The sequence below is a fragment of the Carcharodon carcharias genome, chromosome 19 (genome assembly GCF_017639515.1).
Source record: "Carcharodon carcharias isolate sCarCar2 chromosome 19, sCarCar2.pri, whole genome shotgun sequence".
Classification (NCBI taxonomy): Eukaryota; Metazoa; Chordata; class Chondrichthyes; order Lamniformes; family Lamnidae; genus Carcharodon; species Carcharodon carcharias.
The window spans coordinates 56,323,317-56,349,275 of record NC_054485.1 but is presented as its reverse complement, the minus strand read 5'-3'; the positions used below and the strand labels follow the sequence as shown (position 1 = coordinate 56,349,275).

The following is a 25,959-nucleotide window of genomic DNA, read 5'->3' as shown; positions in this document are numbered from 1 at the left end:
ATATTCATTACAAGCCTACCGATTCCCACAGCTACCGTGACTACAGCTCCTCACACCCCGCTTCCTGTAAGGACTCCATCCCATTCTCTCAGTTCCTTTGCCTCCGTCGCATCTGTTCTACAGATGCCACTTTCAAAAACAGTTCCTCAGACTTGTCTTCCTTCTTCCTTAACCGAGGAATTCCACCCAAGGTGGTTGACAGGGCCCTCAACCGTGTCTGGCCCATCTCCCACGCATCCGCCCTCACACTTTCCTCTCCCTCCCAGAACCATGATAGGGTCCCCCTTGTCCTCACTTATCACCCCACCAGCCTCCGCATTCAAAGGATAATCCTCCGCCGTTTCCACCAACTCCAGCATGATGCCAACACGAAACATATCTTCCCTTCACCCCCCCAGTGGCATTCCACGGGGATCGTTCCATCTGGGACACCCTGGTCCACTCCTCCATCAACCCCTTATACCTCAACCCCCTCCCACAGCACCTTCCCATGCAACCATAGAAGGTGCAACACCTGCTACTTTACTTCCCCTCTCCTCACTGTCCAAGGGCCCAAACACTCCTTTCAAGTGAAGCAGCATTTCACTTGCACTCCCCTCAATTTAGTCTACTGCATTCACTGCTCCCAATGCGGTTTCCTCTACATTGGAGAGACCCAGCGCAGACTGGGTGACTGCTTTGCAGAACACCTTCGGTCTGTCCGCAAACATGATCCAGATTTCCCTGTCGCTTGCCATTTCAACACTCCACCCTGCTCTCATGCCCACATGTCTGTCCTTGGCTTGCTGCAATGTTCCAGTGAAGCTCAACGCAAACTGGAGGAACAGCACCTCATCTTCCAACTAGGCACTTTACAGCCTTCCAGACTGAATATTGAGTTCAACAATTTTAGATCATGAACTCTCTCCTCCATCCCCACCCCCTTTCCAATTCCCCTTTTTTCCAATAATTTATATATATATTTCTTTTTCCACATATTTCCATTATTTTTAAACGTATTTCCATCCATTGTTTTATCTCTACCTTTTAGCCTATTTCGATCCCTCCCCCCAACCCCACCCCCACTAGGGCTATCTGTACCTTGCTTGTCCTGCTTTCTACCCTTAATGTCACCTATTAGAACATTCCTTAGATAATATCACCACCTTCAACACCTCTTTGTCCTTTGTCTATGACATCATTTGGCTATCTCCACTGGCCCTCTATTCAGCTCTACTTGTCCCCCCCACCCCCCACCCTCCCACCAAACCAGCTTATACTTCATCTCTCTTCTATTTTTCCTTAGTTCTGTTGAAGAGTCATACAGACTCGAAACATTAACTGTGTTCCTCTCTGCAGATGCTGTCAGACCTGCTGAGTTTTTCCAGGTATTTTTATTTTTGTTTTGGATTTCCAGCATCTGCAGTTTTTTGCTTTTATCTCTGGGTTATAACTTGAGCCACATGCAAGTTGGCATAGGGCAAATAAGGTTAGAGAGATGAATGTGTGGTTCAAAGACTAGGGTGGGAGAAGTGAGTTCTGGTTGTGGGGCATAGGCACCAGTGCTGGGGAAAGTGGAGGCTGTACCTTTGGGACGGGTCTACACCTGAACCATGCTGGGACGAGTGTTCTTGTGAATCGCATAACTAGGGAAATAGAAAGGGTTTTATGCAAGGGATCAAATGTGGGAAGATATGGTAAATTAAAGAGTAGAAGCAAGGTAAGAGAGACAGGTATGAATTTGGGAAATGATAAACAGACCATGACAGGAAGGGACAGAGAGTGTAAGTCGAAGAATGAACCAATAGATAAGGCTAGAGGTTACAAAATAATAAAAGGACAAAACTTAAGGCTCTGTATTTGAATGCACATATCATTCGAAACAAAACAGATAAACTAATAGTGCAAATAGAGATAAATAGGTATGATTTAATAGCTATTACAGAGGCATGGCTACAGGATGGGATAGATTGGGTCCTGAACATCGAAGGGTATGTGACTTTTAGGAAGGATAGGAAGTAAGGGAAAGGTGGATGGGTGGCTCTGTTAATTAAAGACTACATTCACACATTAGACAGGGAAGGCCTAAGTACAGGAAACCAGGATATGGAAGCGGTTTGAGTAGAGATGAGGAATGATAAAGGCAAGAAATCGCTTGTGGGAGTGGTGTACAGGCTCCATAACAGTAATCACTCAGTAGGATGGGATATCAAAGAAGAAATAATGGAAACCTGTCAGAAAGGTACGGCAATTATCATGGGGAAGGTTAGTGCCCTGTTATAACATCTTTAATAATAGCTTCTAACATCTTCCCTATGACAGATGTTAAGCTAACTGGCATATAGTTTCCTGCTTTCTGTCTCTCTCCCTTTTTGAATAAAGGAATTACATTAGTTATTTTCCAATCTAATGCAATCTTACCAAAATCTAGTGAATTTTGGAAAATTAAAATCAATGCATCAACTATCTCACTAGCCACTTCTTTTAAAACCTAGGATGAAATCCATCAGGACCCGAGGACTTCTCAACCCACAGTCCAACAATTTGCTAACCACTTCCCCCGCAATTGTAATTTCCTTAAGTTCCTCCCTCCCTTCTAATTCCTGCTTTACAGCTATTTCTGAGATGTTACTTGTCTTCTTTTAGTGAAGAACAATGCAAAATACCTATTCAATTCATCTTCCATCTCCTTATTTTCCATTATTAATTTTCCTGAACTTATTTTCTATTGGACCAACTTTCACTTTGTTAATTCTTTCCTTTTTTAAATATTGACAGAAACTCTTACTGTCTGTCTTTACACTTCTAGCCGGCTTTCTGTCACACTTTAATTTTTCCTTCCTTATTAATATTCTGCTCATTCTTTGCTGTTTTTTATATTCTGTCCAATCTTCTAACCTGCCACCCAGCTTTGCACAATTATAGGCAGTAAAATTTTTAGCTCGGCGCATGGGCCTGCGCCCGACCTGGCCAAGCGTAAAATGACGCGCGATGACATTGGGCGAGCGTCCTGCCAACAATTAAAAGGCCTACTAAACCCATTAAAAAGTTAATTAGAATAAATTTTTTGCTGCTCATCCAACCTTACGTTTGGCAGGCAGGCGAAAAGGCCAAGTGGTCTTTGCACTTTTTTGGAAACCTCATGCACGGGTGGGATGAGGTTTCCAAAAGCAAATAAAAATAAAATAAAAACTTATTAAACAATAACATGTTCCTGGTAATCAGGCAGAGTCAACATGGCTTTGTGAAAGGGAAATCATGTTCAACCAATTTATGGGATTTCAATGAAAAAGTAACAGGTGCTGTGGATAAAGGGGAACTGCTGGATGTGCTGTACTTAGATTTCAGAAGGCATTTGTTAAGGTGCCTCAACAAAGTTAATTCCATAAAATAAAATCACATGGTGTAGATAGGAAAAAAAATGTTTCCCCTTAGTGGAGTGGTCAATAACCAGGGGATATAGATTTAATGCAAAGGGTAGGAGGTTTAGAGGGGATGTGAGGAAAAATTAACTCATTGCTTGAAAGAGTGGTAAAGACGGGAAGCCTCACAACATTTAAGAAGTATTTAGATGAACACTTGAAATGCCATAGCATACAAGGCTATGGGCAAGTGCTGGAAAATGGGATTAGAGTAGATGGGGGCTTGATGACCAGTGCAGACACGATGGGCTGAAGGGCTCCTTTCCATGCTGTAAAACTTTATGAATCAATGGGTAGGGGGTAACATATTTGCAAGGACAGAAGATTGGCTAGCTAACAGGAAACAGACAGTAGGTATAAATAGTTCATTTTCTGGTTGGCAGGATGTGATGAGTGGTGTGCCACAGGGTTCATTGCTGGGGCCTCAACTCTTTACCATTTATATAAATGCTTGGATAAAGGGGCCAATGATATAGTTGCTAAATTTACTGATGACACTAAGGTAGGTAGGAAAGTAAGTTGTGAAGAGCATATAAAGAGGCTACAAAAGGATATAGATAGGTTAGGTGAGTAGGCGAAGATCTGGCAAATGTAGGAAAATGTGAGGTTGTCTATTTTGCCAGAACTGAATAAAAAAGAGGCCTATTATCCAAAAGGTGAGAGATTGCTGAGCTCTGAGATGCAGAGGGATCTAGGTGTCCTAGTGCATGAATCACAAAAGGTTAGTCAACAGGTACAGCAAGCAATTACCAAAGCCAATAAATAGACTGTTATTGTTTATTTCAAGGGGAATTGAATACAAGATTAGGGAGGTTATGCTTCAGTTACAGCGAGCATTGCTGAGACCACATCTGAAGTACTGTGTACACTATTGGTCTCATTAATTAAGGAAAGATGTAAATGCATTAGAAGCAGTACAGAGAAGGTTTACCAGCTTAATACTTGGGCTGTATCCACTGATGTTTAAAAGAGTAAGAGTCGACTTGATTGAAACATATAAGAACCTGAGGGGACTTGACAGGGTGATTGTGGAAAGGATATTTCCTCTTATGGGAGAATTTAGAACTCGGGATCAATGTTTCAAATAAGGGGTCTCAGGGGATTGTGAGACTGGAATTCTCTTCCTCAAAAGGTGGTTGAGGCAGAGTCCATGAATATCCATAAGGCGAGGTAGATAGATTCTTGATAAGCAAGGGGGAGAAAGGTTATCGGGGGTAGGCAGGAATATGAGGCTAAAATCAAATAGCTTCATCGACAACATTGTCCATCACTTTGAAGACGACTGAGAGTAGACTGATGGGGTAATTTGCCAGATTGAATTTGTCCTGTCTTTTATAAACATACTTGGGCAATGTTCCACTTTCTTGGGTAGAAGCTGCTGTTGTAGCTGGACTGTAACAGCTTGGTTAGAGGCAGGGCTAGTTTTGGAGCACCGCGGTCGGATATTGTTGGAGCCCATAGCCTTTGCTGTATCCATTGCCTTCAGCCATGTCTTGATGTCACTTAGAGTGAATCTAATTAGCTGAAGGCTGTCTCAGGTGGAGGCCAAGATAGATTGTTGACTTGGCACTTCTGGCTAATCATGATTGCAAATTCCTCAACTTTGTCTTTGCACTGACATGCCAGACCCGACCATCATTGAGGATATACTGCTCCTGGAGCTTCCCTCTCTCATTTGTTGTTTAATTGTCCACCACTATTCACAAATGGAAGTGGTAGGACTGATCATTTGATTGTGGGCTCTGTCTACTGCATGCTACTTCTGCTGTTTAGCTTGCATGAAGTCCGGTGCTGTAGCTTCAACAGGTTGTCATTTTTAGGTATGCCTGGTGCTGCCCCTGGCATGTGCTGCTGCACTCTTTGTTGTACTTGGTCTTGAAGGTAATGATGGAATGAGGAATATGCTGGGCCATAAGGTTATATAGATTGTGGTGGAACATAATTCTCCTACTGCTGATGGCCCACAGTGCTTTATGCATGCCCAGTTCTAAATTGTTAGTATGGTTGTGAATATATCCTATTCAGCACAATGACATTGCCACAAACATGATGGAGGGTGTCCTCAGTGTGAAGATGGGACTTTGTCTCCTTAAGAAGTATTTAGATGAGCACTTGAAACACCATAGCATGCAGGGCTATGGGCCAAGTGCTGGAAAATGGGGTTAGAATAGATAGGTGCTCGATGACTGGCATGGCCTGTTTCTGTGCTATATAACTCCATGACTCTATGACTATGAAGGACTTTGTGGTAGTCACTCCTATCAATACTGTCATGGGCAGAAGTATTTATGACAGGTTGGTGAGGGCAAGATCAAATAGGTTTCTCCCCCATGTTGCTTCACCACCTGCCACTGGCCCAGTCTGGCAGAAATGTCCTTCCGGACTCGATCAGCTTGGTCAGTAGTACTACCATGCCACTCTTGGTGATGAACATTCATATCTCCCACAGTACATTCTGTGCCCTTGATACCCTCAGTGTTTCTTCCAATGGTATTCAACATGGAGAAGTACTGATTTATCAGCTGAGGGACGGTGGTAGGCGGTAATCAGCAGTAAGTTTCTTTGTCCATATTTGACCTGATACCATGGGACTTCATGGGGGCTGAAGTCAATATCGAAAACTGCCAGGACCACTCCCTTTCAATTGTGCCACAACCGCTGATGAATATTTCTTGCTTGTGGGTTAGGACATACCCAGGGATGGTGATTGAGGAGTCTGGAATGTTGTCTGAAAGGTATGATCTTATGAGTATGACAAATGAATAAAGCCAAAGAATGCAGAGCCACGGGACAAGTGGCAGAATGGACTGCCAGCTGGTCGCTATAGTGTAGAAAGGATATAGGCGCACTGGATAGGCAGAGAAGGATGATACCAGAAATTGCATGGCCATACATATCAGGAAAGGATGAAATTGCTGGGTCTCTTTGTTCTTGAAGAAAGAAGACTGTGGGGTGACCTAATGGAGGCCTTTAATATTCTAAATGGTTTTGAAAAAGTGGTTACAGAAGGAATGTTTCCATTTGTGGAGAAGAATATAACTAGGAGTCCATCAATTTAAGATAGTCAATAAGAAATACAATAGGGAATTCGAAAGAAACTTCCTTACCCAAAGAGGGTTAAGAATGTGGAACTAGCTGCACAGGGAATGATTGAAGTGAATAGTATAGATACATTTAAGGAGGAAGCAAGACAAGCATACGAGGGAGAAGGGAATAGAGGATTATGATTAGGGATTTAGATGAGGAAAGATGGGAGGAGGCTCGCGTAGATCATAAATGCCGCATGGACTGGTTGGTCGGGATGGCCTATTTCTGAGCCGTATAACCTATGTAATCCTACATACTATGTTGGGCTGTTGCTTGACCAGTCTGTGGGATAACTCACTCAATTTTGCCACAAGTCCCCAGACATTAGCTGGAAGGACTTTGAAGGGTTAACTGAGTTGGGTGTGCTTTTGTTGTGACTAGTGCTTAGGTCAACGCCAGTATTAATTGTATAAATTAAGGTTAAGTGTATACAGGTGGGGAGCACTCATTGGATAATTACTTAAGCACATATAGAAACACTTAAGTATTACTTCAGGGTGTTTTTAACTTTGATTATGTATAAATGGAAACATAATATTGCAAAGCACATGAAGTTTGCAACTCTTTACCCTGCCCATTTTATAAAATTGCAGTCATCTCGGAAGATCTCCTAAACAATTTTAAATGAAAAGCTGTGATAAGTAGAATGATTGTTGTTTATATACTGTTGTATATTTGATTACAGCAGTCATGGCTTTATTCAGTTGTTTTTGACAATTGGGAAAACTCTTCAGAGAAGCTTTGACCAATTTGACTTAAAAATTGAATGTAACTTTGCTTTCGAAATTTCTATTAAACTTTGCTGCTTAAGATGTTCTAATTTTCTGTGAGCACTCTAAAAGCAACAAAAAAGTGAAAAAGTAAAGAGACACGTAGGGACACTGTAGAGGGCTGTAGAGTTAGAGCTATACATTTGTAATGGTTAACTTTGTAAACAAATTAAAACTTGAGAAATGATTGACTTCTGGTCTTCTTCATCAACTGGCTGTCAGACCTTTAACAGCCAGGTGGTCCATCCCGTTTTATTGGTAGACGTTTTTGTAGCAGTTTGATACAACTGAATGGCTTGCTAGGCTATTTCAGAGTGATGTTAAGAGTTAATCATATTCTTGTGGGTCAGGAGTCACACATAGGTAAGACAGAGTAAGAATGTCAGATTTTCTTCCCGAAAAGGACATTAGTGAAGCAGATGAATTTTTACAACCGGTTGTTTCATGGTCACCATTACTGATGTGAGCTTTTTATTCCTGATTTATTTAACTGAATTTAAATCCCCCAGCATCAATGGTAGGATTTCAATCGTATCTCTGGATCAGTGGTACAGGCCGCTAGTTTATTAGTCTAGTAACATAACCACATTGCTACCATACCTGACTACATTAACATTTATTGAAGAGGCTCCTGTTTGTTTCCAGTCCAAATGTCTTTATTTTTACACTTTAGATCAATGTCAGGGAAATTTAAATCAAGTCACCATTCTGCTAGAGAGTTGGCTGATCTGCATTTTCAAACTGATGATATAATGTACTATCTGCAAGTCATTTGAGGTCACGTCTTCCTTTTAAAGGTGCCTCCTCTCAGCACTGCAGACTTTTTCTGCAGTCCTGTCCAGTGCAGGTAAAGAAAAAGTTGGCTGAATTTATCTCAAATACAGTAACACCAAGTATAACCTCATTAGCCATTCTAACATGGGATGGACCTGTGAACCATAACGAAGGGCATTGAACTGGATGTATAAATGATGTACCTTTTTTTGAGTTCTATGACAAAGGAGAGGTTCAAGTAGGATATCCTAAATTTACCGATACTGCACTCCATCGAGAGAGCCAGGCTTGAAGGGAATGCCAGTGGGAGATTGGACTACAATTGTGCTTTTTTCCCCACATAAGTTCCCTTTAATTGTAGCTACGGCTGGGAGCACAGGATTAGTGAATTTATTAATTAAACAAGTGGTTTGTATTGTTAAACTGTAATAAAGCAAATGGATTGTTAGGTCTACAATCCGTTTCCTGTTCCTAAAAATCCATACATTGTGCTTTGATGCAGAATATACTGCCTCAAGTTGTTCTGACACTGTATGCACCTTGTCAAATATCTCCTCTTCAGTGTGTTTTGAGGTGGAATAGACGTGACTGGATAACTCCTCCCAAGATACTCTGATGAGAATGAGTCTGATTGAGTTCATCTTCTTGAGGTTCCCTACGACAGAATGAGTGCATGCTCATGAGGCACTTCCAACACATGATTCTCTAATCGTTCTCAAAGTGTGTCATAAACTGAAGTAGAGCATTTCTTAATCATTGCCTCATTGGATCAGTCTCTGCTTTCATTTCAGGATAGAAGTTTCTATTTCAAAACTCTAAACCTCAGCAAACTCATGGCACAATGGGGGTATTTTTCTCTGGATATTTTTGGTGTTAAAAAATCTTGGAAGTGGCCAAAGTGGGATCTGGTCAAATGGGATCTTGGTAAAGAGAGTTGAAGGGTGTGCTAGAAACAGCTGTTCTGATGGCCAGCTAAAGTGGCTCCTAATGCTCATTAAAGAGGCTGCACACATTTTGCTGCCTAGCACTGCAATTAACATCCTTTCCTCACAGCAACCAGCTGAATAGGAGGAAGGAATTTGTTGATGACGATTGTGAATGTTACCTGTTGGTAGGTTCAGCTTACATTGTTCACCTGATGTTACAGATTGACTGGCAAGACCATGTTTGAAGATGACTTTTGATACTCATCAGGGTGACTTTCTGGGATACTTTTCCAAGACATCACCAATGGTCTATCAACATTTATTTTGCAAATTCTCTAAGGGCTTCAGTTGGAGTGAGTGCCGTGCTGTTGCATCCCACTGGAGAATTTAAAGGACTCATCAGGATAAAAAGTATCTGGTCATGGAAATCTTGCTGGGGCTCCCCCTAGGTTTGGAGGAGGAATAAGAGGAGGAGACCTGGTCAAAATGAGCAGCACCAGTTGCTGGAGGAGAGTGAGGGAGGAGGGACAGAAGAGCGAGGAGGATTATGGATATGTGGTTATTTGTTGCATTCTCCACAATCTGGCGATTGTGAGAGATCAGCTGTTATCACCAGCAATTGTACCAGGGGGTTAAAGTAAGGAGCCACAAAATGAAGAGGCTGAGGAAGGTGATCATGGGGAGCACCAGAGGATTCCAGGTAGATATGTTTCATCATCAGACACTTTGAGAGTGGTAGATTATCATTGTGTGACAGTTAGACTGTTACTGTGAGGTTGGCAGGCTGTCACTGTGAGGTGGGTAGACTGTCACTATGAGGTGGGTAAACTGTCACTGTGAGGCTGGTAGATGGTCACTGTGTGCAGGTTGGACTGTCACTGTGTGATGGGTGGAATTCCACTGTGGGATAGGTAGATTGTCACTATGATATTGGTAGACATTTCACTGTGTGGCAGGTAGACTGTCACTGTGTGATGGGTGGACTTCCACTGTGGGATAGGTAGACTGTCACTGTAAAGTTGGTAGACTGTCACTGTGAGGCTGGTAGATTGTCACTGTATGCAGGCTGGACTGTCACTGTGTGGTGGGTAGACTGTATCTGTGAGGTTGGTAGACTGTCACAATGAGGTTGGCAGACTGTCACTGTGTGATGGGTTGACTGTCACTGTGTGGTGAGTAGACTGTCACTGTCAGGTTGGCAGGCTGTAACTGAAGTTAGGACACTGTCGCTATGGGGTTGATAGACTGTCACTGTATGTTGCGTCGACTGCCACTTTGAGGGTGGTAGATTATCATTGTGTGTTGGGTAGACTGTCACTGTGAGGTTGGTAGACTTTCACTGTTTGGTGGGTCGTCTGCCGCTTTGAGCGTGGTAGATTATTATTGTGTGACAGTTAGACTGTTACTGTCAGGTTGGCAGACTGTCAATGTGCAGTTGCTAAAACATCACTGTGTGTTGGGTGTACTGTCACTGTGAGGTTGGTGGACATTCCACTGTGTGGTTGGATAGACTATCACTGTGTGATGGGTATGCTGCCACTTTGAGGGTGGTAGACTCTCACTGTGTGGCAGCTAGACTTTTACTGCCAGGTTGGTAGGCTGTCACTGTTTGTTGGGTACACTATCACAGTGGGTGTGTGGATTGTCACTGTGTGATGGGTAGAGTACCACTTTGAGGGTGGTAGATTATCATTGTGTGACAGTTAGACTGTTACTGTCAGGTTGGCAGGCTGTCACTGTGAGGTGGGTAGACTGTCACTGTGAGGCTGAAGATGGTCACCTTGTGCAGGTTGGACTGTCTCTGTGTGGTGGGTAGACTGTCACTATGTGATGGGTGGCCTGCCACTGTGGGCAGGTTGGAATGTCACCGTGTGGTGGGTAGACCGTCACTGTGAGGTTGGTAGATTGTCTCTGTGAGGTTGGTGTACTGCCACTACGTAATGGGTAGACTGTGACTGTGCAGTGGGAAATCTGTCACTGTGTGATGGGGGGACTGCCACTGTGGGATGGGCAGACTGTCACTGTGATGTTGATAGGCTTGAACTGTATGGTGGATAGACTGTCACTGTGAGGTTAGTTGACATTTCACTCTATGGCAGGTAGACTGTGACTGTGAGGTTGGCAGACTGTCACTATGAGGTTGGCAGACTGTCACTGTGTGGTGGGTATACTGTCACTGTTTGAGGTTGGTTGACATTTTCCTGTGTGTTGGACAGACTGTCACTGTGTGGAAAGTAGACTGTTACTGCCAAGTTGGCAGGCTGTCACTATGAGGTTGGCAGACTGTCACTATGAGGTTGGCAGACTGTCACTGTGTGGTGGGTATACTGTCACTATGAGGTTGGCAGACTGTCACTGTGGTTGGTAGACTGTCCCTGTGAGATTAGGAGACTCTCGCTAAGGAATTGGTAGACTTTCACTGTTTGTTGGGTAGACTGCCGCTGTGAGGTTGGGAGACAGTCACTGTGTCGCAGGAAGGCTTTACTGTCAGGTTGGCAGGCAGTCACTGTGAGATTGGTAGAACGTCACTGTGTGTTGGGTAGACTGTAACTGTGATGTTGATAGACTGTCACTGTGAGATTGGTAGACATTTCACTGCATGGCAGGTAGACTTTCACAGTGTGTGTTGGTAGACTGTATTTGTGAGGTTGGTAGAATGTCGCAATGAGGTTGGCAGACTCTCACTGTGTGGTGAGTGGACTGTCACTGTGTGGTGGGTAGACTGTCACTGTGTGGTGGGTAGACTGCCGCTGTGAGGTTGGTAGTCTGTCACTGTGTCACAGGAAGACTGTTACTGTCAGGTTGGCAGGCAGTCACTATCAGATTGGTAGAGTGTCACTGTGTGTTAGGTAGACTGCAACTGTGATGTTGATAGACTATCACAGTGAGGTTGGTAGACATTTCACTGCGCATCAGGTAGACTTTCACTGAGGTCGGTAGACTGTATTTGTGAAGTTGGTAGAATGTCGCAATGAAGTTGGCAGACTCTCACTGTGTGGTGGGTGGACCGTCACTATGTGGTGGATAGAATGTCACTTTGAGGTTGGTAGACTGTCACTGTGTGGGGGGTAGACTGTCACTGAGTGCAGAGTGGACTGTCAATGTGTGGTAGGTAGATTGTCACTGTGAGGTTGGTATACTGCCACTAGTAGAATGGGTAGCCTGTCACTGTGCGCTGGGTATACTGTCACTGTGAGGTTGGCAGGCTGCAGCTGTGGAATGGGTAGACTGTCACTGTGCGATGGGAAAAGTGTCACCGTGGGAAGGGTAGACTGTCACTGTGTTAGCAGTAGACTGTCACTGTGTGCAGGAGGACTGTAACTGTGTGGTGGGCAGACTGTCACTGTGAGGTTAGTAGACTGCCACAGTGAAATGAGTAGACTGTCACTGTGGGGTGGGAAGACTGTCACTGTAGGATGGGTGGACTTTCACTGTGGGGTTGGTAGACTGTCACAATGTGGCAGCTAGACTGTCACTGTGAGGTTGCAGAATGTCACCTGAGGTTCGTAGACAGTTCATTGTGTGGCAAATAGTCTGTCACTGTGAGGTTGGTAAACTGTCACTGTGGGTCATATAGGTTGTCACTGTGAGGATGGTAGACTGATGCTGTGAGGCTAGTAGACTGTCACTGTGTGCAGAGTGGCGTGTTACTGTGTGGTGGGTGGACTGTCACCGTGAGGTTGGTATACTGCCACTGTGGAATTGGTAGACTGTCACTGTGCAGTGGGAAAACTGTCACTGTGTGCTGGGTATACCGTCACTGAGGTTTTTAGACTGTCACTCTGAGATTGCTAGACTGCCACTGTGGAATGTGTAGACTGTCACTGTGTTCTTGGTAGACATTTCACTGTAAGGCTGGTAGACTGCAACTGTGGAATGGGTAGACTGTTGCTGTGAGGTTGGTAGACTGTTGCTGTGAGGTTGGTAGACTGTTGCTGTGTGGTAGGTAGACTGTTACTGTCAGGTTCGCAGGCTGGCACTGTGAGGTTGGTAGTCTGTCACTGTGTGTTGGGAGTCTGTCACTGTGAGGTTAGGAGACTGTCATTGTGAGGTTTGTAGACTATCACTGTATGGTGGGTGGACTGTGAGGCCAGTAGACTGTCACTGTGTGATGGGTACACTGTCACTGTGAGGTTAGTAGACTGCTACTATTAGGTTAGTAGACCATCACTATGTGGTGGGTAGACTGTTACTGTGAGGTTGGTAGGCTCTCACTGTGAGGTCTGCATGCTGCCAGTGTGTGTTCGGCAGACTGTCACTGTGGGCTGGGTAGACTGTCACTGTGAGGTTGGTGGTCTGTCACTGTGAGGTGGGTACACTGTAGCTGTGAGGTTAGTAGACTGTTACTATCAGGTTAGTAGGATGTCACTGTGTGGTGGGTAGAGTGTCACTGTGAGGTTGTAGGCTCTCACTGTGAGGTCTGCATACTGTCACTGTGTGGTGGGTAGACTGTCACTGTGTGGTGGGTAGACTGTCACTGTAAGGTTAGTAGACTGTCACTGTGAGGTCTGCATATTGTCCTTGTGTGTTGGATAGACTGTCACTGTAAGGTTATTGGACTGTCACTCTGGGGTGGGTATACTGTCACTGAGATTGGTAGAATGTCATTGTGAGGATGGTAGGCTATCACTGAAGTCTGCATGCTGTCACTGTGTGTTCGGTAGACTGTCACTGCGGGGTAGGTAGACTGTCACTGCGGGGTTGGTAGTCTGTCACTGTGAGGCTGGTAAATTGTCAGTGTGTGGTGGGTACACTGTAGCTGTGAGGTTAGTAGACTGTTACTATGAGGTTAGTAGACTGTTACTATGAGGTTAATAGACTGTCACTGTGTGGTGGGTAGACTGTCACTGTGTGGTGGGTAGACTGTCATTGTGAGGTTCGTAGACTCATTGTATGGTGGGTAGACTAACTGTGAGGTTGGTAGACTGTCACTGTGAGGTTGGTAGACTGTCACTGTGAGGTTGGTAGACTGTCACTGTGGGGCATTTAGAATGGCACTGTGAGCTTGGCAGACTGTCACTGTAGGGTGGGTAGGCTGTCATTGTGTTGCTGGTAGACTCACTGTGCTGGGTGGGTAGACTTTCATTGTGTGTTGGGGGTATACTGTCACTGTTTGGTAGGCAGACTGTCACTGTGGCATTGGTTGACTGTCACTGTGTGGTTGTATAGACTGTAGCTGTAAGGTTAGTAGACTATCAATGTGTAGTTTGTAGACTGTCACTGTGAGGTTGTTAGACAGTCACTGTGGGCATGTAGATTGTCACAATGTGGTGGGTAGACTGTAGCTCTGAGGTTAGTGGAGTGTCACTATGAGGTTAGTGGAGTGTCACTGTGGAGTGGGTAGACTGTCACTGTGGGGTGGGTAGACTGTCACTGAGATTAGTGGACTGTTACTATGAGGTTAGTAGACTATCACTGTATGGTTGGTAGACTAACTGTGAGGCCAGTAGACTGTCACTGTGTGGATGGTACACTGTCACTGTAAGGTTAGTAGACTGTCGCTGTGTGATGGGTAGACTGTCATTGTGAGATTGGTAGACTGTCACTGTCTAGTGGGTAGACTGTCACTGCGGGTATGTAGATTGTCACAGTGTGGCGTGTCAGCTGTCACTGTGAGGTTGGTAGACTGTCACTGTGGGCCTGGTTGACGGTCACTGAGAGATTGGTCATCGATTGTCCCTCGTAATCAAGGTTGGCTTGGTGAGACATCAGATGACTGAGGAGCTCAATTCTGGATGCACATGTTCTTCCGCAGTGAGGCATATTGTTTCACAGGGAAATGTAAATCACAGACCCGATTGGCTTCCTTCTCGTTCCCCTGCCACCGCCGTTTTGCCTTGTTATTGAGTTGCTGAGGATCAAACCGACAAGTGCCTTGATGGATCACATGATGCCATGCCGAGCAATCAGCAGCATTCTCCTCCCAGTCAGTGGTGTTAATGCCTTCGTGCTTTAGGGCAACCTTGAGCGTATCTTAATACATTCTCCTTCGGCAGCCCTCTGAGTGCTGGCCAACAGGAGAGCTGTGAAAAGAGAACCTGCCGAGGAAGGCAGTTTTCGGGCATCCGGACATAATGGCCCGTGCATTAGAGTTGGTTCCGCAGGAGCAAGGCTTCAATGCTGGTTGATGCAGCTTCATGGAGGATGCTTGCATTAGTCCAGCGGTCCTCCCTTTCGATCTCCAGGATTTGACGCAAGCACTGCTGATAGAAGCTCTCAAGGATCTTAATGTGGCATTGGTAGACATTCCATGTTTTGCTTTGGTAGAGGAGGGTGGTCAACACAATGGGCCTTATAAGCCAGAACCTTTGCTCACTTGCAAAGGTCCCTGTTGTCAAAGACATGTTGGCGCAACTTAAGGGAGGCAGCCCTGGCACAGTTGACTTGGTGATGGAATTCCTCGATAGTAGTGCCTTGGGCGAGATGGCTGCCAAGATAAGGGAAGTGCTGCACAGACATCCCACCTACATGGATGGTGCAGGGGATGGTCAACTGACCTGGGGAAGGTTGGTAAAGGGCCTTTGAGTTGGCAATGTTTAGGGACAGGCCAAACCTCTTATATAAGACTGTCACTGTGTGGTGGGTAGACTTTCACTGTGAGGTTAGTAGACTTTCACTGTGAGGTTAGTAGATTGTCATTGTGGGATGGGTAGACAGTCACTGTGGGATGGGTAGACAGTCACTGTGGGATGGGTAGACAGTCATTGTGAGGTTGGTAGACAGTCACTGTGTGGTGAGCAGACAGTCACTGTGGGATGGGTAGACTGTCACTGTGAAGTGGGTAGACTGTCACTGTGTGCTGGATAGATTGTCATGTTGAGGTTGGTAGACTGTCACTTTGGGCTGCAGTAGAGTGCTTAAGTTGGAGTTTGGTGACTGAGGGAGGAGGTGAGGAGGGAATGGGGGGATCCTTTGAGTACTATGAGTACGGTCGGATAAGTATTTACTACTTTTATTGTTAATGGTTTTTAAGGTCTTATTTTGTAGTTCATTGTTTGTAAGGGTTATACTCTGTAACAACGAGGAGCAGGGAAGAAGGGCCCTAAAATAATTGATATTATTTGACATGTCGGTAGTGGGGAAAATTCGAGAGTCCATTATAAAAGATTTAATAGCTGAGCACTTGGAAAACAGTGGCAGAATCGGACAGAGTCAGCATGGATTTCTGAAAGGAAAATGGTGCTTGACAAATCTAATGGAATTTTTCGAGGATGTAATTAGTAGAGTTGATGAGGGGGAGCCAGTGGGTGTGGTTTATTTGGACTTTCAGGAGGCTTTCGACAAAGTCCCACATAACATATTAGCTTGTAAAATTAAAGTGCATGGGATTGGGGGTAATGTATTGAAATGGATAGAAAACTGGTTGGCAGACAGGAAACAAAGAGTAGGAATAAACGGATCTTTTTCCGAATGGCAGGCAGCGACTAGTGGGGTACCGCAGGGATCGGTGCTGGGACCCCAGCTATTCACAATATATATTAATGATTTTGAGGAGGGAACTGAATGTAATATCTCCAAACTTGCAGATAACACAAAGCTGGGTAGGAGGGTGAGCTGTGAGGAGGATGCAGAGATGCTTCAGTGTGATTTGGACAAGCTGAATGAGTGGGCAAATGCATGGTCGATGCAGTATAATGTGGATAAATGCAAGGTTATCCACTTTGGTAGTAAAAATAGGAAGGCAGATTATTATCTGAATGGCTATATATTGAGAGATGGGAATGTGCAACAAGATCTGGGTGTCCTTGTGCCCCAGTCGCTGAAGGTAAGCATGCAGGTGCAGCAGGTGGTAAAGAAGGCAAATGGTATGTTGGCCTTTGTAGCGAAAGGATTCAAGTACAGGAACAGGGATGTCTTGCTGCAATTGTACAGGGCCTTGGTGAGACCACACCTGGAATATTGTGTGCCGTTTTGGTCTCCTTATCTGAGGAAGGAAGTTCTTGCTATAGAGGGAGTACAGCGAAGGTTTACCCAAATGATTCCTGGGATGGTTGGACTGACATATGAGGAGAGATTGAGACGGTTAGGATTATATCTGCTGGAGTTCAGAAGAATGAGGGGGGAATCTCATAGAAACCTATAAAATTTTAACAGGACTAGACAGGGTAGATGCAGGAAGGAATTTCCCGATGGTGGTGGAGTCCAGAACCAGGGGTCACAGTCTGAGGATATGGGGTAGACCATTTAGGGCTGAGATGAGGAGAAAGTTCTTCACCCAGAGAGTGGTCAGCCTGTGGAATTCGCTACCACAGAAAGTAGTTGAGGCCAAAACATTGTATGTTTTTAAGAAGGAGTTAGATATAGCTCTTGGGGCGAAAGGGATCAAAAGGTATGGAAAGAAAGTGGGAACAGGCTACTGAGCTGCATGATCAGCCATGATCATAATGAATGGCGGAGCAGGCTTAAAGGGCCGAATAGCCTACACCTGCTCCTATTTTCTATGTTTCTATGTCACTCTGAGGTTGGTGGACTGTCACTGTGGATGGGTAGACCGTCACTGTGGTGGGTAGACTGTCACTGTGAGGTTGGTATCTATCACTGTGTGTGTCAGTTAGAAGGATTATGGTGCAACACATGTGGCCACCATAGGAGGATGTGAATGGTGAGACCCTCTGGAGCTTAGGAGTATGGATAGGTTTGGGGATTTCATATTAGGAACAGTTGTGGACTTGTAAAGAAGCTGGAGTGGCCACATACCTCTATACAATATAATCCTTGCTCTGCCTGTGGCTACAGCATCTGCCAATCTGTGCTGATCACTGACAGGACTGCTTTCTCAAGGGGAGTGATTGCATGGAGTTGTACATCCCTTCCCACAGTGAAATCCCTATTTCATCCCTGGCACCTATTATGCACTAGCGTGTCTTAGAAGGGTGGTGATTGTGAATTAGTGTATTTGCAGGTGTGTTTGTAAGCATGTGATGCTTTGCATGGTTGAAGAGCTGAGATGTCTTTGAGGTGTGATTAACACCTGTAAAGGATGGAATAGTGTAAGCTGTGTGAATGTAAGTGTATAGCTGGATAGTGGATGCAGTGTGTTGAGCCTGTGATGCCAGTGGTGATGCAGTTATTGAGAGTCCCACCCCCATTTCCGACAGATGCCTTTTTTGCCAGCAGGGAGAAGGGTGTGAGGCATGGATCGCACAGGTGGGAAACTTGAATTCAATGGGACCATTTGAAATTGGGCCTTGGGCCCCAGCCATCCACAATGTATTTCAATGATTTGGATATATGGAGCAATTCTAATATTTCCAAGTTTGCAGTTGATATAAAACTAGGTGTGAAAGTGAGTTGTGAGGAGGATGCAAAGAGGCTTCAAGGAATTTCAAAAGGCTAAGTGAGGGGGAAAGAATGTGGCAAATGGGATGTAATTTGAAAAAATATGAAATTATTCACTTTGGTCGGAACAACTAGAAATGCAGAATATTTTTTAAATGGTGAGAGTTTGGGAAGTGCTGATGTCCAAAGGGACCTAAATGTCCTTGCTCATGAGTCACTGAAAGTTAGCATGCAGGTATGGTAAGCAATTAGGAAGGCAAATGGTATGTTTGCCGTTATTGCAAGAGGATTTCAGTACAGAGCAAAGATGTCTTGCTGCAATTGTATAGAGATTTGGTGAGACAGCACCTGGAGTACTGCGTACAGTTTTGGTCTCCCTACCTAAGGAAGGACATAGTTGCCATAGAGGTAGCGCAACAAAGGTTCACCAGACTGGTCCCATGAGGACAGACTGAAGAGGCTGAGCCTGTAATCTCTGGAGTTTAAAAGAATGAGAGGCAATCTCATTGAAACATATAAAATTCTTCCAGGGCCCGACAACGTCAATGCGAGGGTATTTCCCCTGCCCTGGAGGGTGATAGTGTTTACAACCAGGGGACACAGTCTCAGAATAAGGGGTCAGCCATTCAAAACTGAGATAAGGAGGAAGTTCTTCACTCAGAAGGTGGTAAATCCTTGGAATTCTCTAGCCCAGAGGGCTGTGGAGGGTCAGTCATTGAATAAGCTCAAGGCAGAGATAGGTAGATTTCGAGATAATAAAGACATCAAAGGATATAGGGGATAGTACGGGAAAATGGCATTGAGTGGAAGATCAGCCATGATCTAACTGAATGGTGGAGTGGGCTTGAGGGCTGAATGGCCTACTGCTTCTCCTATTATCTATGTTCCTATGCTCCTAATTAGTGCTGAGTTCAAACAGTCACCATTTTGCCCATTCCAAGGGCCTTCACCCTCAGCGTGGGAGTTATGAATTGATGGAGAAGACATAAATGCTCTTGAAGGGTGGATAAGGTCTATTTAAGTGTCATGATCTGAAGGTTTTTTAAAATACCCAGCCCTTTAAACATGAAAAAAAATGCTGAAGCTGGAAGCCAGTGTTTAAAAAAAAAAAAGACCCTCTGCTGGACTGCTTTGAGTGGCAGGCCACCTGGTGTACTTTAGGAAAAAAAATACCGCCTGTTTCTACAGTTTCTTGTTGACATTTCCCAAGGGCTGCTATTATAGCTGAGGTTATTATGAGATCTTGGCTCAGTTTCAAAAGCACTTATCTCAGCAGGGAGGCTGAGTTCACATTTTGATTGACAGCTTAATGGTTATATGATTAGCTGTCTTTGAAGTGGTTACTGAATATAACTTTGTTTTCATAATAGAGTGAACACTTGGGTGGATTCAAAATCATTGAATGGGTTTCATAAATGGGAGTTTTTTTGTGGCATCAAGTATGTTAGTGAGAGTTGTATTAGACTGTTAGAAGATTTTTTTTCATCTCCACATTACTGCTGAGGTCTGCCCAATGGTGGATACTGGGTGAGTACCTATGGAGAAGATATAGGGATTTCAAGTGGCATGGAGGGGGCATTGTCTGGAAGATATAATAATTTTCATAATGCTGTTGCAGTTTATTGTAGAGTAATAGTGGAGTATGTGTCTATGGGTCTGTATGTATGTATGAGTGTGTGTGTGTGAGCGCAAGGGGGACTTAATTGGATTAAAGGCAGCTAGTCTGAAAGCTTTGATGTATCAGAAGATAAGCTAGGTTTGAAATGTTAAGTACTTAAACATGGGTGAAGTTTTAGAATGTGAAGTGTAAAGGGAACACTTGAATTTTTAAATAAATCACAATAGCTTGAATTCAAAAGAGGCGGGTGAAATGTTTCACCTAGCTAGAAGAAGTTAAGAAACAGTGTGTTTATTTTTCCCAAAGATTACTGGTAAAATTAGTACTATGATCGATTTTTATTATTAGAGAGGCAAAGTCCAAAGACATAGTGAAACAATGGAAATTTGCATTCAAAGAGAAAACATGTATAAAGGAGAGAAGATTGTGTGTAGGAAAGAAGGCATTCTAAGATCTAACAAGTGTGAAAAGCCTCCAGCATCTAAGCCTCAAACTGCTGTCTAAAGAAACTGAAGTTAAGAAAACTGACTTTGAATTTGACTGTTCAGGGTATTCTGCTACTTTGCCTGGGTCTTTTAAAATATATGTGTTTTTAATGTTACCTTAACGGAAGTTAGATTAACTAGCGAACCTAGGAGTTATCATAGCAGTAATTTGTAAACCTATGTATGCGCTTAAAATCATATTTTTTTCTGAACAAAGGTTTAATTTAGTTTCGTAAGAAATATACAAGTGCAAAACAGTTGTTTCAACTTTCCCTTGGATTTGAGCAGCTCAGCATTTACCATCAGCTGTGCCAAAACAGGCATGAGGATATGAGATGGCGTGGGGTTATTAGGGGGCATGGAGCAGGTATAAGTGTATAAGGTAGCACTATAGTGGCATGGAAGTGGCATAGGGGTAAGAGTGGGCATGGGGGTGTGTGGCAGGCATGCATTGGTGTGGAGGGGTCATGGGGAGTGAGTGTGTGGGGGTTAAGAGGGTATGAGGGATGAGGGCTAGAGGGCCTAGCAGCTTCTGAAACAACTTGGACAAAGTCCAAGACAACTGAAGCGGGCCTTCTAACCAGCCCACCCTGGCACTCACCCACCCCCATTGCAACTTACGATCTGCTTCAGGGGTTGATGGGCTCGATTGATTTCCATCCCACATCCAAAAGCAAAATTTGGGTGTAACAAGGCCCTTTAACCCGAGGTGGGTAGCTTGAGTCAGGAAATTAACTGCCTCAGTAGCAGAAATACAGCTCTCAGCGTCTGTTTTCAATCTTTCCTCAAAATAACTCCTGTATGTTTTCAAACTAGTGGGATAGCAAAGATGAAATTTTATGCTTAGCACAAGAAATTGCTGAATGTAAGTTCTAGAACTCACTGACAATTTTTCCCTTTCCTACTGAGTGTTGCATACAGGCATAAATCTTGCAATAAATAATAATACCATCCATTTATCTTTAGCAGTTTTTAGTAACTGTTCTTTTTGAAGAAACTGGCAGAAACTGCTCAAGTAGCAGTCAAGAATTTCACAAGTGTACTGAAGTGAGTACATAACAGGAATTTGACTGTTAATATGTCCAGTTTTCTATTCTGATACAACAGATGGGGCTGAATTTTGAGGTCATTGGGCGGGTGGTGTGGGCAGGCCCAGGAGTGGCCGGGAAATGGCCCGCCGTCCGCGATTGGCCCCCGACTGCAATTTCACATTAGCTGGCCAGTTAACAGCCAGCCAGCATGAAACACACGCTGAGAGGCTGAGCACTACCAGGGTATGGGCGGGAAAAGGGCAAATGCTGAAGTCAGCACGGGCACGGGGTTGTGCGTAATGAAAACTCTCCAAAGGCAAGAGAGCTGCCTCCGGGAACTGAAGAATATAAAACCGTCAAATAAAGATTTATAAATGCAGAAAAAAATGTTCACACATTGGACTCACTCACCTAAACATATGCATTCTAAAAATTTTGCCCAAACATGTTTTTTTTAAATTTAATTAGGGAAACTTCATCCCACCCTGGGAGTGAGGTTTGCTGAAAAATACAAAGGCCACTTGCCAATTTGCCCGCCCACTATCCGTAAGATTGGATGGACAGCGAAAAATCCCTGTTAATAAATACTTTAATGGCCTTAATAGGCCTCTTAATTGTCGACGGGCATGCTGCCAACTCTCGCACGCGCCTGTTGACCGAAATATCGCCCGAGTGTGCAATGACATAGGGATGCTATTTTACGCCCGATTAGGTTGGGCGCACATTCACCCGTGGCACGTAAAATTCTGCCCAAGGAGTTATTCTTCATTGCTTAAACTAATCTCACTTAAATTTAATACTGGAATGAACTTGATCATTAGGCATTCTTTGAACTACACTGAAGTTAAGTTTGATTGATGATACCTGACAAAGCCATATTGTACAATGAGCATGAAATGATTTAAAATAAAGGATGGCTAACATTTGAAGTTGAAACATAGTGGGCCAGAATAGCAGGAATGGGAACATGGTCATGTAATAGATAATGATCTTCTGAACAGTTCTTAGACCAGTGCTGAAAGTCAGAAGTCACTGTTGGCTGCGGTTTGGCACCAATCACTGAAATTATCCTACAATACTGATCACAGCTCATACCAGGAAACTGCTGACTTAACACATTTATCCCTGACATGGACTGAGCAGCTCTTTGTTTACTCCCAGTTCCAAGAAGTTGATCTTCTACAATGTAGCAGTGAGATGGTAACATTTCTTTTATTACACATCAGGTTTTTTAGCATACAATGTAAGAGGATATTATTCCAAAAGCAGATGCAACGAATGCTTGAAATCTGAAATAAAAATAGAAAATTCTGGAAACAACAAGACAGGCCAAATTTGTGCAGCAATGTTTCCATTTTGATTAATAGTCAGCTAGAACTGTTTCTCTCTCCACAAATGCTATCTGAATCGCTAAGTGTTTTCAGCATTTACTGAGTTTATACTAATATTCTCTTTAAACTAGTTATCCTCAATTACAATGTCCTGTACATTTGAACATTCATTACTGCTTATGAAAAACATGCATAGACAGTTTGAATTAAACTTGTTGCTTTGAGGAGCCGTTACTTGATACACTCTCTACGGGAAACTTTCTTCAATTTTAGATTCTGTACAGCAGGAATGCAGAGGTGATTAGTGTTGTATGATACTTATAATAAAGGGTGTTCAACTAAAACATTAACTTGTCTGATCTCTTCAGGTGTTGATGAACCTGCCATGTATTTCCAGACATTGCTGAATGGTGCTGAAACATAGGCACTGATGAAAGAAGTATCCAGGCTGTGTGATGGAGAAAGTAAAAGGGATAGAAACTAAATTAATGAGGAACTGTTGGCAATGATACAAGGAGAACCTAGTTTGCTTGATGTTACTAAAAAGGGAATTGATTGCCTTGGGGATGTTTTGACAGGGAATAAGATGTTGAAAGAAGTAATAAGAGGACAGAGGAAATGAAAAGGACCAAGTTAATTCTAGATCACCTGAAGAATGGGAGATCATATGGAAAACTAAATAGTAAAGCAGGATACAGAACACTTTGGAAAAGGGAGAATTGGCCCAGAACCTTCCTTAGGCTGACCAGTGCTGGATGGTAATGATATAGTTTGAAAAAATGACAATAAGTTTTTTGTTGTGCTAATAAGTTGTCCAGTTGGTTAATACTGATAACATATAATTAAAATGCCAATCATCCACCAGACATTTGGACTGGCAGTTAAATGTTTTATCTTCTTTTAAACCTGTTATTTTAGCTGATAAAAAGACATTAAAACTATTGGAGGCAGAAAGCAAAGATTAATCAGTTTGGCACTGCAGAAGAAACCATAGTTATCAGGAGACATTTGTGGTACTGGCACGATTTTCACTGGAGAAAATAAGGCTAAGATGACAGTGAATGGAGATTTTTAAATTATGAAGAAGCCTCATAAGGTGAACATTAGAAAAAACTATTTTTACTCCAATTTGGGAGAAAGAGCATCAACTTAGAGCTGTCATTATGAGAGTAAGCAGAATTTAGGAGAAATTGCTGTTTTTAGAATTAGAATCCTTTGCCACAGGGAATGGTTGAGACAGAGAAGAGTGAATTCGTTAAAGGAAAAATAGATAAACGATTGAACCACAAGGAGCTATGGGGAGAAAGAAAGCCAATGGTTTAACTTTGGCTTGCATTACAAAAAGTGATAGAAATGTTTGGCCAAATCCCCTTTTTCTGTGCTGTAAACTTTTATGGTTCAGTATTTACTTGTGTATGACTGCGACAGGATGAAAACCAAAAAGAAAACAAATCCATTATAAAAACAGTGGCAGTGTTGAATCTCATAAAGACAGGTAAATAGTTGCATCATTAGTGGTTCTTCTTATTGAAGCATAAATATAATGGAGCATCTCCAATGGCCAAATGAAACAAAATTTGCTGTACTGAGTGGTTTTGATAATGTAAGTAGTAATAAAAAACATCCAATGTATTTGGTCAGATTTGAACTATTTGCTTTGAATTTAGAATTTTAACAGTTCCTTTGCAAATCACACATGATATGTATTCTAATTATAAAGACAGTCACATACCCCAGCCAAGGCAGAGAAAGCGTTTCCTTATCAGCCTGGTCCTAATTTTTCCCAGCACAGCAAGATAGGACTGCCAGGCTTCTGTCAACACCCAACAGAAGGATGAAAGGAAAAAGAAATGCAGAAAAGCTGCTGTCATCATACACACACCCTGGAGAAGAGCAGGAAAATGTTTTAAAGAACATTTGAAGCAGAGTAAGAAATGCCTTACAAAGCCAACTAGAGTACACTCCCTGCAGAATTCTGTACAAAACAGACAGAAATAACCAAGATTAAGATTTTCATACTTAACTGTAACACAAACATGAACTAATCTGGTTGACCATTATAATTTCCATATTTACCTCAAAGCACTGCGGGGTGAATTTGGGGTTACTCCCATTCAGAACATTTAGTTGTTTACTTGTGCCGCATTTCACCAAATGAGGGAAGAATTACTTTGAATGTTATTAGTACTGCACATAAATGGGTCCATGAAAATAGATGGACATAAAAGTTGTTTATGAATAAATTGCTACCAAAGATTTATAGATACCATTTTGGCTAGCATAATATTTCACCGATGTATTTAAGGGATGCATAACTAAGAAAGAAAACACTGAATCTTACAATATTTCACGCCTGTGGCAAAACTAAAAACTGAAAAGCAGAAATGTGAGTTGATGATGGGGAACAGGTGGTATTTATCCAACAGATCTGGTACAATACTGTAGTATAAATAGATGTCATCTGCACTAATATACTATATATCTTATTCAAATGTCACACAGACAGGGCAGTTGATTTGATTCCATGGCAAATCCCATAAATTGCAACTTAGTGATTGTCCTATCTTCTATCTATTGAAGCTTATACATTTGAAGTATTTTATATAACATATAGTTTCTCTTCAATGTTTGCTGTTCATTCTTGTCAAGTTGAATTGCTGCATGAAAGAAAAATGAACTGTTGGGCTGAATTAGAAACTGACTTCTTTCAAATGCAATTTGAAGAAATCCCACTCCAAACCAGCAGACCATTTCTTCCTAACCAGCTACATGTTGTTTAGAATTCATCTTTGTTTGTGTATTGAAGGATCTGTAATATTTGCTTTACAACAAAACATGTTCCTTGCTTACCACCCTGTCTTGTGCGTATAATGTTACCAATACATAAACTTTCTGTTTCTTTTTAATAGTGTACTGAACAATTCTACAAGAAGAAGAACCTACAAATGTAATCAAGAACTATTTAATTTGTGGCAGTTGTCATGAGCAGGCCAGCATGTCCATAATGTATTACAAAATTGGTATTAGATGCAATGATACCGCCCACTGCTTAGTATTTATTAACAGGAGATATCATGGATTGGATTTTCAAAGGGGAGGTCGCCAACCTGACAACCAGATGAATTCTGGGACCTGTCCCCAGCCCTGAACTATGTTGCTCTTGTGACATTATTTTAAAATATAAATGGGCTGATTGTGAGCTCTGCGCCTAATTAGAAGTGCTGAACACCTCTTGGAGGTGGGAGCTGCTTGTCTGA

General features: G+C 43.0%; 1 protein-coding gene across 1 annotated transcript in view; it reads right to left on the bottom strand.

The window, feature by feature from the left end:
* The window catches only part of adgrb2 (adhesion G protein-coupled receptor B2), a 1,120,188-nt gene that overhangs the window by 205,223 nt on the left and 889,006 nt on the right, over nucleotides 1-25,959 (bottom strand). The window contains exon 25 of the mRNA XM_041212905.1: nucleotides 24,435-24,585. Coding sequence (XP_041068839.1) covers nucleotides 24,435-24,585 — 151 coding nt within the window. The remainder of the gene's footprint in view (nucleotides 1-24,434; nucleotides 24,586-25,959) is intronic.